This window comes from Gorilla gorilla, chromosome 13 (assembly GCF_029281585.2).
Source record: "Gorilla gorilla gorilla isolate KB3781 chromosome 13, NHGRI_mGorGor1-v2.1_pri, whole genome shotgun sequence".
Taxonomy (NCBI): domain Eukaryota; kingdom Metazoa; phylum Chordata; class Mammalia; order Primates; family Hominidae; genus Gorilla; species Gorilla gorilla.
In genome coordinates, this window is record NC_073237.2 from 132,729,790 (window position 1) to 132,748,508 (window position 18,719).

The 18,719-nt window shown below is 61.9% G+C and overlaps 1 protein-coding gene across 2 annotated transcripts in view; it reads left to right on the forward strand.

Moving 5' to 3' along the window:
- Positions 1-8,731: 8,731 nt before the first annotated feature.
- Positions 8,732-18,719, forward strand: part of GPSM1 (G protein signaling modulator 1) — a 31,654-nt gene continuing 21,666 nt past the window's right edge. The window contains exons 1-4 of one of the 2 annotated variants that reach the window (XM_063696869.1): positions 8,732-9,057; positions 15,934-16,155; positions 17,302-17,437; positions 18,260-18,411. In XM_063696869.1, coding sequence (XP_063552939.1) covers positions 8,990-9,057; positions 15,934-16,155; positions 17,302-17,437; positions 18,260-18,411 — 578 coding nt within the window. In that variant the 5' untranslated portion in view covers positions 8,732-8,989. The remainder of the gene's footprint in view (positions 9,058-15,933; positions 16,156-17,301; positions 17,438-18,259; positions 18,412-18,719) is intronic. The other variant, XM_055350122.2, reaches the window with a different exon arrangement.

Genomic DNA, 18,719 nt, shown 5'->3' on the forward strand with positions numbered 1-18,719 from the left:
GCAACCAGTAGCGGGTCATGGGGCCCAGGGTGGAAACCGCTCAGCAGAGGCTCAGGGGAGAGACTCTGCGAGGGTGGGTGGGGCCAGGCGGGGGTGCGCTCCTTCAGTGTCATCACGGTCAGACAGTCCATCAGACAGACGCAGGGTGGGTGCAGGGTGGGGCCCAACTGAGGCTGGCACTGTGGCCTGGGAGGAGCCCTGCCTTGCACCACATGGCCATCTGGCAGGACGTGTCCACTGCCAACAGTGAGCCCAGCATGGGCCTCGGAGGCCCAGCAAGGCAGACTCCGGGCTTCCTGAGAACACCTGGAGTAGCACCCACTCAGCTCCCAGGGTGCCTGGTCGCCTCCACCCCATGCTCCCCATAAGGCCCAGGCCAACCTGAGCACAGCCCCCGCTCTGCCCTTCCCTGGCCCTGTCCTCATGGTGAAGTGGTCCCAACACCTGGCATTGTCCTCCCTGCACCGCTGTGCCCGCTGCGGGACTGGCATGTGCCCCTCTGGCCCACCTGGCTGCCCAGTGAGTGGCTCAGGGTTGCAGGGTCTGAAGCCACACATGAAGTGGGGGAAGGCTGGGGGCTGGGAACGGGGCCTTCCTCCTGTCTTGGGACCAAGGCCTCCACTTGTGAGCCACTGAACTGGGCCTGAGCCGACACCCTGGCTGGACCCTTTCTTTCTTTTTTTTTTTTGAGACAGAGTCGTGCTCTGTCACTCAGGCTGGAGTGCAATGGCGCAATCTCGGCTCATTGCAACCTCCGCCTCCTTGGTTCAAGCCATTCTCCTGCCTCAGCCTCCCGAATAGTTGGGATTACAGGCGCATACCACCACACCCGGCTTATTTTGTATTTTCAGTAGAGACGGGGTTTTACCATGTTAGCCAGGGTAGTCTCGGACTCCTGACCTCTGGTGATCCACCCGCCTCAGCCTTCCAAAGTGCTGGGATTACAGGCACCCGGCCCCCTTTCTTTTTTTAATTTAATTTAATTTTAAGCTCCAGGATACACACGCAGGATGACGGGTTTGTTACACAGGTAAATGTGTGCCATGGATACACGTTTGTGTCCCACAATTCATAAGCTGGAGCCCTCACCCACCGTGTGGGCAAACTTGGAGTAAGGAAGTGATGAAGGTTACATGAGGTCATGAGGCCGGGCCCTGATAGGTTTGCTGTACCTATCAACCCATCACCTAGGTATTAAGCCCTGCATGCATTAGCTATTTTTCCTAATGCTCTCCCCCACCGCCCTCACCTGACTGGCCCCAGTGTGTGTTGTTTCCCTCCCTGTATCCATGTGTTCTCATTGTTCAGCTCCCATATAAGTGAGAACATGCAGTATTTGGTTCTCTCTTCCTGCATTAGTTTGCTGAGGATAATGGCTTCCAGCTCCCTCACATCCCTGCAAAGGACATGATCTCGTTCCTTTTTATGGCTGCATAGTATTCCATGGTGTATACATACCACATTTTCTTTATCCAGTCTGTCACTGATGGACATTTGGGTTGATTTCATGTCCTTGCTATTGTGAACAGTGCTGCAGTGAACATATGCATGCATGTGTCTTTATAATAGAATGATTTCTATTCCTTTGGGTATATACCCAGTAATGGGACTGATGGGTCAGATGGTATTGCTGGTTCTAAATCTTCGAGGAATCGCCACACTGTCTTCCACAATGGTTGAACTAATTTACATTCCCACCAACAGTGTAAAAGTGCTCCTATTTCTCCACAACCTTGCCAGCATCTGTTGTCTCTTGACTTTTTAATAATCACGCTTCTGACTGGCATGAGATGGCATCTCGTTGCGGTTTTGATTTGCATTTCTCTAATGATCAGTGATGTTGAGCTTTTTTTCATGTGTTTGTTGGCCGCACATGTCTTCTTTTGAGAAATGTCTATTCATATCCTTTGCCTACTTTTTAATGAGGTTTTTTTTTCTTATAAATTTGGTTAAGTTCCTTGTAGATTGTGGATATTAGGCCTTGTCAGATGGACAGATTGCAAAAATTTTCTCCCATTCTGTAGGTTATCTGTTCACTCTGATGCTAGTTTCTTTGGCTGTGCAGAAGCTCTTTAATTAGATCACATTTGTCAATTTTTGCTTTTGTTGCAATTGCTTTTGGTGATTTCATCATAAAATCTTTGCCCATGCCTATGTCTTGAATGGTGTTACCTAGATTCTTCTAGGGTTTGTATAGCTTTGAGTTTTACATTTTATTATTTAACCCATCTTGAGTTACTTTTTGTATAAGGTGTAAGGAAAGGATCCAGTTTCAGTTTTCTGCATATGACTAGTCAGTTCTCTCAGCACCATTTATTAAATAGGGAATAATTTCCCCATTGCTTGTTTTTGTCAGGTTTGTTGAAGATCAGATGTTGTAGATGTGTGGTTTTATTTCTGAGTTCTCTATTCTGTTCCATTTGTCAATGTGTCTGTTTTTGTGCCAGTACCATGCTGTTTTGGTTACTGTAGCCTTGTAGTATAGTTTGAAGTCAGGTAGTGTGGTACTTCCAGCTTTGTTCTTTTTGCTTAGGATTGTCTTGGCTATACAAGCTCTTTTTTGGTTCCATATGAATTTTAAAATAGTTTTTTTTTCTGATCTGTGAAGAATGCCAATGGTAGTTTAATGAGAATAGTATTGAACCTATACATTGCTTTGGGCAGTATGGCCATTTTCATGGTGTTGATTCTTCCTATCCATGAGCATGGAATGTCTTTCTGTCTGTTTGTGCTGGCTGGATGCTTTCTCTGGTGGTCAGGCCAGGACCTCCCTGCCGTGTCTGCGTGTCCCTGCATGCCCCAAGCCCCGCCATTCCTCAGGATTGCTAGGCTGTCCTCTCGGTGACATTGCCCAGAGTCTCCACTGGAGGAAAGTCCCAAGGCTGTCTGCAGGCCATGACTGAAACGTGCTGTCCCCTCAAAGGCACGGTGGCTGAGCCCAGGAGCTGGGTCCCTCATGGCCAGAGAGACGCACTTCCCCGACATTCTAGATGGACAGGGCCCTCCCGGAAAAAAGGTCTCTCAGTGTTCAACGGTGTTTGTGTGTCAGCCCCGGGCCAGGAGCTGTGGTTCTGCTGGCCCCTGCGCGCCTAGAGACACAGGTGTTCTCCCCGACAAGGGGACAGGAGAAAGGGGACAGCCTGGTGTCCACCTGCCAGGACCTGGCTAAATGACAGTGGTACATCCACAGCGTGAATTGGATACGGCCCCTGTTATGCTTGAGGAGAGTTTTTAATTTGTTTTTTGAGACAAGATCTGACTCTGCAGGATCACAGCTTACTGCAGCCTCAAACTCCTGGGCTCAAGTGATCCTTCTGCCTCAGCCTCTCCAGTAGCTGGGATCACGGGCATGTGCCATCATGCCTGGCTAAATTTTTTAAGTTTTTTTTTTGTAGAGACAAGATCTCCTTGTGTTGCTCACGCTGGTCTCAAACTACTGGCCTCAAACGCTGAGTGCTTCCCAAAGTGCTGGGATTACAGGCGTGAGCCTCTGTGCCCGGCCGTGAGGACCTTTCAGTGATGCATTTCAGTCCATTCCTGCTGCCATAACAAAACACCTGAGCCTGGGTCATTGACACACAATAGACATTTATTTCTCACGCTTCTGGAGGTTGGAAGTCCAGGGTCTCAGTGCCAGCAGCCTCGGTGGGAGTGGGGGCTGCTCTCTGCCTCCCAGTGGGTGCCTCTTGCTGTGTCCTCTCCTGGCGGAAGGTGAGAGGACAAAGGGGAGGGGCCTCGATGGTTTCCCAAGCGCTTCAATGGGGACCCTGGTGACTTAATCACCTTCCAAAGGCCCCACGTCTTATAACGATCTTCTTGGGTCTCAGGTTCCAACATATGAAGGCTGGGGACACACAAATTCAAACCACAGCAGTGACACCCAGGAAAACAGTTGTGACATGCTGTGACAAAGGAAAGCCGCAAAGCCACATGCGTGGACCTGATCCAAGTTACGTGATAGTCAGCGCAAGGGGGTGCATGGAGGACTGAGTGGGTGGCGATGCTGCCCCAGAGGCTGTCCCTGGGAACTGTGCGTGGGGACTTATCTGGGGAAAGGGTCTTTGTGGATGTAATTAAGGACCTCAACATAAGACCATCCTAGATTAGGGGTGGCCTGCAGCCCCTAGAGCTGACCTGGATGAGCATGGACCCTCCTCTGTGACCCCCAGATTCTGAGCTCTGGTCCCCCGAGCTGTGAGGGACATGTTGTCCCTAAAACATGTTGTTTTAGGCCAGCCAGTGCAAGGTCATTGGTACAGCAGCCCCGCGAGACTCCTTCGAGGCCCACAGCTCAGCACAGCCACGTTTACCGAGTGCCCTCCGTATGCCAGCCACGGTTCTAACTGCTCAGCCTCCCTCAACCCTCGGAGGTGGAGATGCGCGGGGAACGCGGAATGCGCCTGGGCCTCACAGCTGGGGAGTGGAGCTGGGATGTGTACCCCTGCACTGTGCGGCTTCTCTCTCCCAGAGGGTTTCAGACTTACACCCAGCCATCGCACTCTACAGACTGGAAACTCGCAACTCAAACCCCTAAAAGCGAAAGCTGGGGTGCATTTTCTGTTTGCCTTGGAGGGACTCCCTAGGACTTATTAGGGACGGCCGATTCGCCCTCCTCCTCCTGTTTGGTTTGGGCTGATGTTAAAAGACTCGCCTCCTACCGCAGACCCTGGGGGGACCTGGGGAGCTGCCCTCGGAAGCTGAGCAGCACAGACTCTCCCAGGCATGTGTGCACCTGTCTGTACATGTGTGCATGTGTGTGTGTGTGCGTGTGTGTGTTTCCCTGGCACTCACAGCATCACCGTCTGCCAGGCTGGGTGGGGCGCAGATGAGGAAGACCAAGGAAGTTCCACACGACCTGCCTCACCATGATGAGTGAGCGTGAGCTGCCTCCTGTGTGCCCTGCCTGCCCAGAGACCCCGGGGACATCACCTGGCTGACAAAGCCTGCAGCTGCCAGCAATCGGCCAGGAATGCCGCATGGCCAGGTGTCTCATACTGGCGTGGGTGTCGTGCGGCCTCACGCGGCCCTTGAGCTATTTCCAGGTGTGGGTATCATCTCCCAGCGAGGTGCTCAGCCCTGGGGTGGGACAGACCGTTTCCTTCTGGCTCCCTGCAGAGCTTGTGGGCCCCTCCACCCACCCTGCAGTCCCCAAACTCCAGGGACTTGGAGGTCCCCAAGGAAAGGACATGGCAGTGGGAGATGGTGTCATGAGGGGACTTGGGCAATGGGGAGGGACACATGGCCAAGCTGGGAGGAAGAATAAGTTCATTCTCAGAGCAACGAGATTACGTGAACATGGTAAACCCAAGTGTTCTTTTTAAGTGAGATTACTGGGAAACAAAGCTGAAGCTGAGTGTTCTTTCTATGTGTGTGTGTGTGTGTGTGTGTGTGTGTGTGTGTTTGGGTGTCCTTCACTGTCTCCCTCCCCACTCCCGGCCTGCTTCTTCCTTCCCCAGCTTGGAATCCACGGTTGAGGCTGGTCAGGAACCATCAGGCCCCAGCATGGGTAATGGCAGCTGCTGGTGCCCTAGCCCCCACTGGGTCCTACAGTAGCTGCTTGTTGGGGAAAGGGCCTGAAAAGGTGGGAGCAGAAGGAAGCCAGGGTCTTGGGGCCATGGGCTGCCACAGCCACCACAGAAACACTCCAACTTCTCCTAGCCCTAGCAAACCAGTGGAGGTGTGTGCTGGTGCTTTGTTCCTGGGGTGGCTTGGGGCCGCCTGGCTGCCTCTCCCGAGCCTGGCCCTCACCCAGGAGGCCACACCAGCCTCGAGTACCCGCCTCCGTCCAGAGCCCCAGCTCCCCACTCCTGGGGGCTGAGCCAAGAACCCTGTGGCTGTCCTACCGTCGCCTCCCAGAGGCTTGTCCAGCGCAACAGGTCAAGGACGGACTAAGGTTTAGAGTCGGCCCGATCAGGTGACGCCTGAGCTGTCACCGCTGTCACCACTTACACACAGGGTGTGTGGACAAAGTGGTGCGTGCCAGGGAGGGCTAAGTGACCGAGGGCAGGCACATGGCAGGCTCCTGAAGGTGGAGGTGGCGCTGACAATGGCCACCAGTGAGCAGGGCCCTGTGTGTGCTGGGGCTGACTCCAACCCCTTGGCGCTGCCATGCAGGGGCTTGGGAGGGCCCCTCCCCAGGCACATGGGAGGTGGCCCCTCCCTGACCACGGAGCCATCGTGTCTGCAGAGGCCCACCCTGCGCCCTGTGCTGCTGCCTGGGGCCAGAAGAACAAGTCGATGTGAAATGGCTTTTTCTTTCCTCACCCCCCTTTGGGAGTCAGGCCCGTTAGGGATGGAAGGGGCTGTGCTCCTGGTCCCCCGGGGGAGTGAGCTTCCCAGGCTCTTGGGGGGATCAGGTAAGGTGGATGGTGGGAGGCTCGAGGGTGTCCAGAGCCTGATGGGAGGGGGTGGCAGTAGAGGGTCATCCCCCCAGGGTCTCCCTTCTGGATGTGGACACCGCATGTCAGGCCTGTCACCTGGCCTTGTCACACTCCATCTCTGGGTCCCCTTCATAGGTTTTCTCGACAGGAGAATCAGGTCCCTGGATAGGAGGAGACGCCCCTCTGTGCAGTGTGGTGGGAATGTACCCCCAATCCAGCCAGGACCCACTGCAGGGGCCCAGCAGGGGCAGGCACGAGTGTGAGAGCAACACGACCCTAGCAGCTCTCGCTGCGTGCCAGGCACATGGACACGCACCACACAAACCTCACCGTGTGCCAGGCACACAGACAAGCACCGCACAAACCCCACTGTGAGCCACTAGGCACATGGACAAGCACTGCACAAACCCCACTGTGTGCCAGGCACATGGACAAGCACCGCAGAAACCCCACGCCTCAGTGACCCTCCACACCTTGTGGGACGGGCAGCCCTCAGGTGACAGAACCGAGGCTCAGAGAGGGAAAGCAACTTGTGCCAGGTCACACAGCCTCGTAGCCCAGCTCGGCCTAACAAAGCCAGAGCCCTCGGGGGTGCAGGTTTCCCCACAAGTTCTGATATAATGTTGGGGCTCTCCCGGCCCAGGGACACAAGCTCCCAGCTCTCTGCATCAAGGAAGGAGACCAGGAGAAGCTCCCCGAGCAATGACAGCTACGAGGCCGCAAATCTCTCCCTCCCTCCACCATTTGTGCAATGTCATTTGTCCCCACTTCTCTTCACCAGCCTCCCACCACTAACCCAGGGGACCCACAAGGGGCTCACAGTGTTGGTGTGGACCCTCTGTGGGCCTCCTGATGGCAGCAGCGCCTGGGGAAAGAGGGCTGAGCTGAGGCCTGGCACAGGCAGGGCCCGCAGCAGCCCCTGCCCTTACAATGATGCTGGCTCAGGTGCCCGAAGCCCAAAGGAGGTCGCCCGGAAGGTTGGAGCTTCAATCGAAGGCCTGTTCTCTGCCCGCAGCCAGGCCTAGGGCTGAGGCAAAGGAGGGTGGTGCCCCAGCCAACACCACTGCCCCTGCCGGCCAGCAGCCATGGCCCCAGCTGGAAGGGAGCAAGGCTCTGCCTGGCTTCTGTGGTCTTTGGGGGAGGGCACGTGGGCCCAGCAGGCAGCTTGCGCTGCGCTCAGGGCACAGATGGTTCTCATTCCCGTTGCCTCCCTTACACAGGAAAAACAAACCAGCCCAGGGCCAACAGACCCCTTTTTAACCTCGTGTTTATTTTCCTTCCCATGCTTGAAAACGCTGACTGTCCTGTGGGCGGCATCTGCTGAGGGTCTGGCCAGGGCGGCACTTTCCTGACCTCAGGGCAGCTCTCCCAGGGAGGGGCTGGGGTGCAAGGAGGGGCCCCGAAGGAATGCAGCCCATTTCCTGCTCCTGGACTTGTCCGAGTCATACCCGGGGTCGCAGCTGCCTTTCAAGGGCCTGGAGTCTCCTGACACCACCGGAAGGCCCAGGATGCTGTCAGGGGCAGGACAGAACCCGGGGAGGCCGGCTGTGGGCCTCACTGGCTGCGGAGGACCCCCCAAGCCATCGGGAGCTGAGGGTGGGTGGAGGGGAAGCCACGTCACACCACATAGGCCCACAGGGCTCCAAGAATTCAGAGGAGGAGGAGGAGGCGGTAGGGGCTGGGGTCCCGGGACCCCGGGTGGGCACAGCCTACTGTACCACCTGCATCCTCCCTAAGCCTGCACAGTGCCCGGGAGGAAGGAAGGGGCAGGCTGCATCCCCATTCCGGGGGCGCTTGGGAGCGGAATGTGGCCACCCAGGGTCTCAGAGGTGGGGGGCTTACCAACCGTCCCTCAGGCCAAGCAGAGCCTGTATTTGTCATCGGTGCCCAGGTTTCTCTAAAGCAGGCAGACAGCATCCCCACGGCCTGCGCCCCATGGCCCAAGGCAGAAGTTTGGAGAAGGGGGCAAAGCCATGTTGGGGCTGCACAGAAGAGGAGGGTAGGACCCCCGAGGCGTAGGGCGCCCACCAAGAAAGGCAAGGAGGCCTCAGCAGCCCCTCCCCACGTGGGTGAGGCTGCGGGGCTCACCAGGCGGCCTGTGGATGAAAGGAGCCCAGAGGCCAGTGTGGCTGCACTGTGACCCAGGGACCCCCGCGGGCCCTCAGAAGTCCCCAGGGGACCAGCAGCAAGGCCAGGCCCAGGCCCTCTCCCCTGCATTCCCTGGGGTGGGGTGGGCGGGGGCCCACACCCCCTCCCCCCTCCCCCCTCCCCCCTCCCAGGGGACTGCCGGCCTCACGGCGCCCCTCCCCCCGCGTCCGCCCCGCCCCCCGCAGAGGGAGGCACGCGGCGGTGGCCGCCCGGTCCGCGCCCCCTCCCCGCGCGGGCGGCGGTGACATCACGGCCACGGCGGCGGGAGGGGCGGCGGCGCCCCGCGCACATCACTTCCTCGGCGCCTCCCCGGGGGAGGACGGGCGAACGAGGCGCGGACGGACAGGCGGACAGCAGGGCAGACAGCAGGGCGGACAGCAGGGAGGACAGCAGGGCGGGCAGGGGGCGGACGGCCACGGCGCGGGGGGCGCTCCCGGCTCCCGCTCCCGCGTCCCCGACCCATGGCGGGCCCGGCCCCGTCCGCGGCCGACGAGCTCCCGGGCCCGGCCGCCAGGCGCCTCTACTCCAGGTAGGACGGGCCGGGGCCGGGGCTGGGGCTGGGGCTGGGACCGGACCGGGCCGGGTCGGGACGCGGGGGAGGCTGCAGTTGGGAACAAAGGCAGCTCTGGCAGGCGCGCAGCGTGGCTGAGGACGCGCCCCTCCCTCCAGGCCGAGCCCAGCCCGGCGTGTGCCCGCGTGGGCGTCCCCTGAAGCCCTCTTTCCCCCAAGCCAAGGGGAAGGGGGTGGGGGGCTGGGGGGCTGGAGGCGGGGTGGGCAGCTTCTCCAGCCTCACTCCCCTGGCACCTGGCAGGGGCACCGTGGGGTGCTTCCCTCCCAAGCCTGGCCCTGCCATGCCCGGGGCACTCAGGGGCATCATGGCCAAAGAGACCTGGCTGCTATGGATGGGGCTCTGCCCCTCACCAGCCCTCCACGAGCCCAGTGGGATCCGGCTGGGTTGGAAGGGAGCCAGCCAGGTGGGTGTGTACCTGCCTGAAAAGGCATCTACTCTCCGGGCACATTCCTGGGTGATCCCAGTGACTGGGCTCTGTGCCCCACGCCTTTGGGGATGACAGGGTGGCCCTGCCCCAGGTGGCATGCCTGCCTGGTGACTCCCAATGTCCCCCCAGGGGGTGCCCTGGGCCCAGCCGGGCAGGTGCCTGGAGCCCCAAGCAAGGCTGGGTGGTGCCAGGCCTTAGGCAGAGCCACACGAGCGTGAGGTCCAGGCAGGGGCTTGCGAATGGGTGGCAGCCGTCAGAGGCAGGCCTGGCTCCCCAGAGTGAGGGACACTATTGTCCTCTGGACATCCCTAAAACCTGGTGACCTCCCTGATAGGGGTCACAGCAGCTGATCCCGGCGGGCGCCTAGCCTGGCCCCCAAGGATTCTCTGGCCCCAGCCAAGCAGCAAGCCTCTGCCTGGGGCACCCGAAATGAGGTACTGGTGGTGGCACGGCGGACAGAGGGCTTGCTGCCTCCGGTCTGCTCTCTGCTTTGGTCCCAGACACAGCCCCATTGTGCCGTCCTGGATGGAGCACTGAGCCCCTAGCCTGGCTCCTGGGCCCCACGCAGGGGAGGGGCGTGAGGGTGGTTTTGCTGGCAGCTGCTGCCAGGGGCCTGCCCTAAAGGATTTTCAAGGGTTTCCTCTGCTGATCTGATCGGCTGTGCAGGGCCGCATGTGCTCCAGGGCGGCTGTGCTGTGAGGGGGATGGATAGCAGCCCTGGCTGGAGTGAGTTTGAGTGTGAGTGTGTGGAGCTGTGAGAGAGCGTGTGTGTGGAGCTGTGAGAGACTGGTGTCCAAGACCTTAGCCTTGGATGAGCCCTGCATAGCTGACCACAGAGTTGGGCATTCTCCATGCTACAGCTAGAAGCCTGGGGTCCCCTGGGGACACGCCAGACAGGAGCCAGCCCCGGGCAGGGGCAGTGCTCAGAGGGACCACTCAGAGAGACCCCAGACCCAGCCTTGCATCCCCCTAAGCAGGGAGTCCAGTTGAGCTCCAGGGTTGAGTCAGGCCCAGACTTGGGGGAAGCGCGCCAAGCCCTCCAGCAGGGCCTGTGATGAGGCTCCCCGGGAGTCTGCACCCCACCGTGTAGCCACAGCCCGGTTTGGGCAGGCGGTTCCTGGTCGGAGCTGGCTTCAGAGCATGGATGCCTAGAGGTGTTCTGGGCCAGTGGAAGCTGCGGGCCGGACAGGAGGGCCCTTTGCTGTCATGCTGGGGCTGGAGAGCAAGACACGGAAAAGTCTCCTGTCTCCTGAAACCCGCGTGCTCGGGGCGGCCCACCTCCTGGCGTGGGCGGTGGGCATGTGGATGCCCTGGAGGTGGGCGGAATCCGTGTGGGCACTCCTCGCGTGGCTCTACTGGGGTCCCTCAATGTGGATGGGGCTCCAGGTTGGCCCAAGGTCTCCTCTGCCCCGTCTACTGCTTTCCCACACTGACATTCCTTCCTGGAGAGAGGAGTTTCAGCTTTTAAAATGGGGAACTGTGCCTGGAAAACACACTGACAGCGAGGCCCATGAATGTGCCCATGAGCCCACTGGGTACCCTGAGGGGCCCTGGGTGCTGGGTCGGTGGGGACGGGCCCCTGGGTGCTGGGTCGGTGGGGACGGGGCCCTGGGTGCTGGGTCGGTGGGGACGGGGCCCCGGGTGCTGGGTCGGTGGGGACGGGCCCCTGGGTTCTGGGTCGGTGGGGACGGGGCCCCGGGTGCTGGGTCGGTGGGGACGGGCCCCTGGGTTCTGGGTCGGTGGGGACGGGCACCTGGGTTCTGGGTCGGTGGGGACGGGGCCCCGGGTGCTGGGTCGGTGGGGACGGGGCCCCGGGTGCTGGGTCGGTGGGGACGGGGCCCCGGGTGCTGGGTCGGTGGGGACGGGGCCCCGGGTGCTGGGTCGGTGGGGACGGGGCCCCGGGTGCTGGGTCGGTGGGGACGGGCCCCCGGGTGCTGGGTCGGTGGGGACGGGCCCCTGGGTGCTGGGTCGGTGGGGACAGGGCCCTGGGTGCTACAGTTAATGCTCAGAATTCTGGCCCACTTGCCAGGGGCTCCCTGGCCCAGAGCAGGGCTTTGGGGTGAAGAGGCCTGGCGGGGACAGGCCAGTGGCTGAGAAGGCCCTGGAAAGTGGGGAAACCCTGGGTGGTCGTCTCCTGGTCTCCCAGCTGCTTTAAGGCCAGCTGAGTGCTCCCCGGGGCTGGGGCCGGGAAGGGGCAGCAGAGCCACCCACCTTGGGGTGACCCTGTTAGGGGTGCCCTCCAAGCAGCAGCCACCAGCTCCCAGACAGGACGTCCTCAGGTGTGGACTGGGCCCCCCGCAACCTCTCTGGCCACATGGCCGTGCTACCCCCGACCCTCACTCCATCCTTCCTCCCTCCCCTGTCCCCGTCCTGGGCACCATCCCTGGTGGGTCGCTGGGCAGCGACGGGCCCTAGGAATTCCTGGCAAGCCTGACCCCAGGTGCTTCCTACAGCTGGGTGACCTTCAGTCCCCTCTCCGGTGATTCCAGCTCCCGCTGTGCTCCCAGCCCGGTCCTGCCCCTCACTCTCTCCCCTCCCCTGGCCACTGAAGGGGAGTCGGTGTGGTTTTCCCTGGGGGTGTCTGGCTGGGGGATGGGGCAGATAGAGCCAGCTGTGAGCAGGGTCTCTTCAGCATCTGCTCAGGAGCCAGCATGTAGGTGACGGCCTTGGGGAGGGGCAGGTGCCAATTCTGTTAGCAGGGCTGGGACTGAGGGACACGGCTTTCGGGTGGCCGGAGGTAGTAGGAGTTGCAGTGCTGCCTTGGGAGCTGGCCTTGGTGGTGGCACCCCAGCCACCACGGAGGGTTTGAGGGTTCAGTCTGTTGACGAGGACTGGGCAAGGGAGAGGCATTCTAGGTCCTGCCCCCCCCTTTGGCCAAGCTGTCCTGAAGGCGGACAAATGGTCCGGCCTGAGTAGGACCCCTGAGCCCACAAGGCCTCAAGGTAAGGAGGAGAGAGCCCAGGGCCTGAAGACCCCCACCTGTCCTTGGATTCCTGCCTCTGCTCAGACCCCGTGGCCGTCTCAGGGATAAGACCCGCCCCCCCAATCCCCCGCCTCTGTCAGGTTCCAGCCTCCTCATGGGCCACAGGTGGCTGGAGAAGCTGGGAGCCCAGCTGAGAAGGACGCTGGGGGCTTGGGAAGTTTGAGGAAAGGAGCCAGGCTAGGGGAACGTGGTCCATGCCTCCCAAGCCCCACGACCTGGGGAGCAGCATCCCCCAGGCCCCACGTGGCCCTGACCCCGTTAGACCTGGGGCCCTGTTCGCACCTTGGCCAGTCAGGTGAGGGAGAGCACAGAGGGCCCGGCAGACGTGGGGCTGGCATGGTGAGGACTCTGAGCCCACCCCCGCTGCCCCATGCTGGCACCGTGGGCTGGTGCCAGGGAGGCTGGGGAGGGGGCCGGGTGGGGTCAGGGGTGGAGCAGAGGAGGCACAGGGGCCTGGAGAACCGGGAGGTGGCCAGGGACCACCGCTGCGCAGAATTCCAGCTTTGCCCAGCCCTGGGCCAGGCCTGGGGGAAGAGGTGCTGGGCTGGGGGTACTCACACACTCTGGACGCCATTCCTCTTTCCATTCACAAACGTGCCTGGCGCTCCCGAGTGAGCCCGGTCCTGAGGCAGAGCAGCCTCCGCTGGGAACTGGATAAGCGTTTGCAGAGGAGTTGGCGGGTGACTGACGGGAGGGCAATGCCGCTGGTCCCAGTCCCTGGAGGAGCACGTTGGACGGGATTACCCCCGGGCTCCCCGCCCCGCTGCTGACGAGGCTGACCCAGCCTCTGAGCTGTCCTTGATCCCTTGATCCACGTCAGGGCTTGGGGAGGCCCCCGAGCACCTGCTGGAGGACTGGCGGTCCCCCGCCGAGCTTTAAACCCACCATCCTGGAGGTCAGAGAGCAGGGAAGCCTAAGGCCAGCTCACCCCCCAGGACCCGTGGCCATGGTGGGGCGAGGGCTGGCTTGGGGGAGGAGGGCCTGGGGCCTGGCGATGCCATCTCCTGCTGTGGAGGGCCCGCCTCTGGCCCTGAGCTTGGCGGAGAAGGCCGTGTGCAAGGTGGTGTATGGCGCCCCCCGCCCCCGCCCGCTGCTGCTGCCCGTGGGCCTGGAGCTGTGGCTCTACGTGCAGAAGATGCGAAACCTGCAGAGGAAGAGGTGCGGCGGGCAGCGGGTGGGGTGGTCACGTGGGTGCCAGGGCGTGGTTGGAGGCTGTCTTGGGATGAGTGGAGGGGACACCCCACCTGGTGCAGCTGCAGGTGGCTGGCTGCATTGCCTGGATCCCAGATTGGAGGTGCAGAATGACAGAGGCCAATCCATGCATCCATCCCAGACTTTTAGGCCCAGGCCCTTCCCAGGCCAGAAGCCTCCTTCGCCTTGAGCCTTGGATGCCACGTCTCCGGCCGGAAGGGAGGCGGGAGGTGGCTCCCATAATCAGATCTGCGGAGCAGCAGCGTCTGGGCTCCGCAGACACCCAGGCCTCAGGCCTGAAGCCCCTCTCCTCCGACGTTGCCTGGAAGGAGGGGGCAGTAAACTTGACAAGTGGCTGGGTGGGGCAAGTGGGCCTTAATCAGGAAGCCCCGTGTGTGGCGCTGGCTGCAGGATGGGGCTTGGCTGGTTGTCATGGCCACGGTGGGCTCCTGTGACCCACGTGGCATCTGGATGGCCATTCCCAGAGGGATGGGTGAGGTGGCTGTGAGGTGCCTGGCAGGTAGTGGGTGGGAGGTCCTGGCCCTGAGGTGAGAGGATCACTTGAGCTCAGGAGTTTGAGACCAGCCTGGGCAACATAGTGAGACCCCCATCTCTACCAAAAAAAAAAAAAAAAAAAAGAAAAAAAGAGCTGGGCATGATGGTGCAAACCTGAAGTCCCAGATACTTGGGAGGCTGAGGTAGGAGGATGGCTTGATCCTGGGAGATGGAGGCTGTAGTGAGCCGAGATTGCACCACTGCACTCCAGCCTGGGCAACAGAGCAAGACCGTGTCTCTATAAAAATAATAACGGTAACATAAGTTTTAAAAATGAAAAATGAAAGCAACAGAAAGCAAACAGGAATGATGGGGCCGGCCTGCGAGCAGCCGAGGCTGAACCCTTCCCCCACTTCTCTGAAATCAGGTCCCTCCTGGGCTCCAGCTGTGCCTGCCACCTCCTGGGGCCCCCCAAGCTGCTCCCTTGCTGAGTCTTCTGTGGCTCTCTGGGGGTACCCTGCAGATGGGGGCCCGCCTGCTCTCACTGGGCACCCCATGGCATCTGCTGGGTGTGTCCTCCCCCCCACAACCCTCCACCCGGGGCAGCGCAGCAGCCTGAGGCCCATGTGACCTGTAAGAGTAGGATGGAGGAGGACACCAGGCCCCAGAGCAGGCAGCAGGGAGGTGCGGAGCCGGGCAGCCACGGAGTGACCCCACACTCCTCCCCGGCAGCTGAGTGCCGAGGGCAGCTCCCCAAGGCCCAGGGTGGGGGTCCCTCGGTGAGCAGGGCTAGGGTGGCAGCTGACACACAGGGTGCTTGGGGGTTGTGCAGGGCCCAGGGTGAGGGGTTTCTTCTCTAAAGTCCCTGCTCGAAGGTGGGGGACCACGGCCAAGCAGGGCGTTGGTGTTCAGAAGAGGGCCTGGCCCTTGGGGTTAGGTGGCGCTCACAGGGCGGAGTTCATCTTGGGATGGGGCGCCATCTGCATCTTCCCACAGCAGCGCTGGGGGTGGCGGGCAGCACGTGGGAACAGCGGGTTCTCAGGCCTGTCCTGGCTGGCAGCGGCAAGCGCTTAGCTCTGTGGGTGGAGGACCAGGAGGAGAGGGGCTGGGACTGGCTAACCCGCAGCCACACCTCCGCAGCACTGGTCTCCCCTGGAGACTTGGAGGCTGACTGAATCCCCAGGCCCCGGCTGGGAGAGCTTGGGGGTGGGGGAGGAGCCGAGATCAGATCCCCACCCCACCCGACCCCCATGTGGCCTTCACAAGCCCCCACTACCGTCTGGGAGCCTCAGTTGTTCTTGGTGGGAATTAGGGGGGCCTCTCCCAGCAGCTGTGGTCGCTCAGGAGGATGGCTAGGGTGCCTGGCCCCTGCAGCCCGTACCTCTGGGATTTGGGTGAAGGCAGGGTATGGGGGCCACACCCCCTGCAGCACCGGCCCCTGGGCCTGAGGGTCTTGCCGGGGTCACAAACTCACACCTTTGCCCCAGTGGCGTTCCTGACCTTGGCCGCACAAGGGGTGGACAGGAGGTGCTGGCAGAGGTGTGCTGGCTGGGGTGCCCTTGGACCGCACACGTGCTTCCAGGCCTGTATCCCAAAGAGACACTTAGGTCTGTGAGCACAGATGTGGTGTGGGCCCTAGCCCACCCAGGGGCGTCATCTGTAGTGAAGCCACGGAGGTGCTCCGGCCCCGGGGCGACTTTGCCAGGGCTGGGCCATGACGCCAAGTTCCTCTGCACAGGATGGAGGCGTCCTGCCTGGAGCTGGCGCTGGAGGGCGAGCGTCTGTGCAAGGCGGGCGACTTCAAGGCAGGCGTGGCCTTCTTTGAGGCCGCTGTGCAGGTGGGCACCGAGGACCTGAAGACACTGAGTGCCATCTACAGCCAGCTGGGCAATGCCTACTTCTACCTGAAGGAGCACGGCCGGGCACTGGAGTACCACAAGCATGACCTCCTGCTGGCGCGGTGAGTGGGGACGGCCCTGCTGGCGGGTGAGTGGGGACGGCCCTGCTGGAGCGGTGAGTGGGGCGGCCCTGCTGGCGGGTGAGTGGGGGTGGCCCTGCTGGCAGGTGGACGCTTCCTGTCCTCAGCAGTTACAGTTTGAGGAGGGGGACAGGGCAAGCAGGGTCTAAGGGAACGCAGTGGGGAAGCCCTCACCTGGAGGGCAGCCAGGGCTCTGGGACCCCGGCAGGGAGCTGGGTTTCAGCTGACAGGCGTGAGTGGGTCTGTGTGTCTGCGTGTGAGAGCCTGGGCTGTGACCCGCGTGCTGTGCGTGAGCACTCGTGACTGTGTGTGGCCTGTCTGTGATCCTGTGTGGCTCAGAGCCCCACCCTTTCCCTGGCCCCGGGCCCACTCCCGGCCACTGCTCAGTGAGGTGTGGTCCTGCCCTGGGGGCTGTCCCTGCTTTCCCATGGACCCCAAGCTCCCACTCACAGCCTCCTTCCTGCCTGGTGTCATCCACTCCCCAGTCTCCCCAACCCACTCCCCGCCGCCCCTTGGGGTCTTGGGGTCTCCAGTCGGGTCCAGCCCCCAGGCCGTGCCTCACGGGAGCACGCTTCCCTTGCCTCAGCCCTGCCCAGCGCCCTCCTCCTCAGCCCTGCAGCTGCCCTGACCTCTCAGCAGGGCAGAGCTTCTTGGAGCAACCCTCCCACACTGGCCAGTGAGCTCACACCTGCTCCTCGGCACCCAGCTCAGTGTCTGGTGGGCATGCCCCAAACGTCCTCTGAATGAGTTAGCAGGAAGTTAGTTCTCCACCATCAGGCCCCCCAAGTCCTCCCCGGATCCTAACAGCTGCAGACCCCAGCCCCCTGCCCCAGGCCCAGGCGTGAGGTCCTGTGTGTAGCTCCTGGCACCTGTGTGCAGCCTGTGTGGTGATGGGCAGGAGCCTGTGCCCCAGACACAGCCCAGCAGAGCCCATACCCATGGCTGCCCTCGGGCCTCACTTGCCCGGCCTGTGGGCCCCTGCCCAGTATCACCTCAGGGGTTGCAGGCTCCTGTCCACTCCATGCTGGTCCCTGAGGCCCAGCTACCCCACCCCATGCTCAGCCTCCCCCCGGGCCCAGAGGCCTGACCAGTCCTCAGCCTGACCCCTCACTCCTCCCTGCCATCCAGGACCATCGGTGACCGCATGGGGGAGGCCAAGGCCAGTGGAAACCTGGGAAACACACTCAAGGTCCTGGGGCGCTTCGACGAGGCTGCCGTCTGCTGCCAGCGGCATCTGAGCATCGCCCAAGAGCAGGGAGACAAGGTGGGGGCTTGATCCGGGGCTGGGTGCCTCCCATCCCTGCTCCGACCTGCGTCCAGATCCGGGATAGGGGCGGGCCGGTGACTCACCACTCATCCAGCTCCTCATGGGAGGGATGATAGGGAGGTCGGTCCCCTAGATCCCGAGTGACTCAGGAGAGTGTGGGCCCCCAAAACAGGCCCCCCCAGCCCATGCTGACACTGCAGCCCAGGCCCCCACCTTCCACCCTCAGTTCTGCCGCCCCTCTCGGTGACCTCCCCCCGAATCCGTCCACACCCCCAGTCACTCACTCCCTGGGGGGCCCAGCGGGAGGCAGGGGGTGGCTCTGGGCTGCGGCAGTGGGAGGCCGATTTCAATGGCGGTGGTGACAGCAGGAAGAGTGGCTCCGTCTCCGCTTGTGCTGGACCCGAGACAGGCTTTGCTGACCTCCCTCCATGGCCCTGTGAGGCGAGAAAACCAAGGCTGGGGGGACGTGACTTACCCCCCGTCACACAGCTGGAGGTGGCCAAGGGGGCTTGAGGCCGCAGCATCTGGTCCCAGCTGGAGCTTTCAGCCTCGGTCATCAGAGGACAGAGCTGAGGACCTGGCACCCTGGCCACGCCAATCCGCAGAGGAGGGAGGGACGGTGAGGGAGGGCAGAGGCTGGCTTCCCGGGTGTGCCGTCGTCCTCAGGCCTCCGCTCCTGCCTTAGTGTCTGTGACTCAGTGGGAGCCCCCAAGGCCCTCGCTGTCAAGGGCTGGGACAGCGAGGACACCGGTGCGCCGGCTCTGCACATCCTGTGGGGGGCCGTGGAGGCACGCCCCCAACCCTCCGTACTGCCCGCAGGTTGGGGAGGCGAGGGCCCTCTACAACATCGGGAACGTGTACCACGCCAAAGGCAAGCAACTGTCCTGGAACGCCGCGAACGCCACGCAGGACCCCGGGCACCTGCCGCCCGATGTCCGAGAGACCCTGTGCAAGGCCTCCGAGTTCTACGAGTGAGTGGGGCAGGGCCAGCCCAGGGACCGGGGCTGGTCTGTGCGTTTCTGAGCTCCACAGACACTTCCAGACCCCCGACCCCAGCCCCAAACCTCCCGATAGCTCCCAGGGCAGTGACGGCCAGGTCCGCCCACCCCCGCTTTCTCAGCTGCTGGCTCCCTCCCCTGAGCTTGCCCCTGTCAGGGACTTGGGGGACATGACCAAGCCCCAGGTCTCAGAGCTCGAGGACCCTGGAGCCTACCCTAGCCACCCTCTTTCCTGGGCATGGCCCTGAGGGCCGCATGGAGGCCGCTACTCAGCTCTTCTA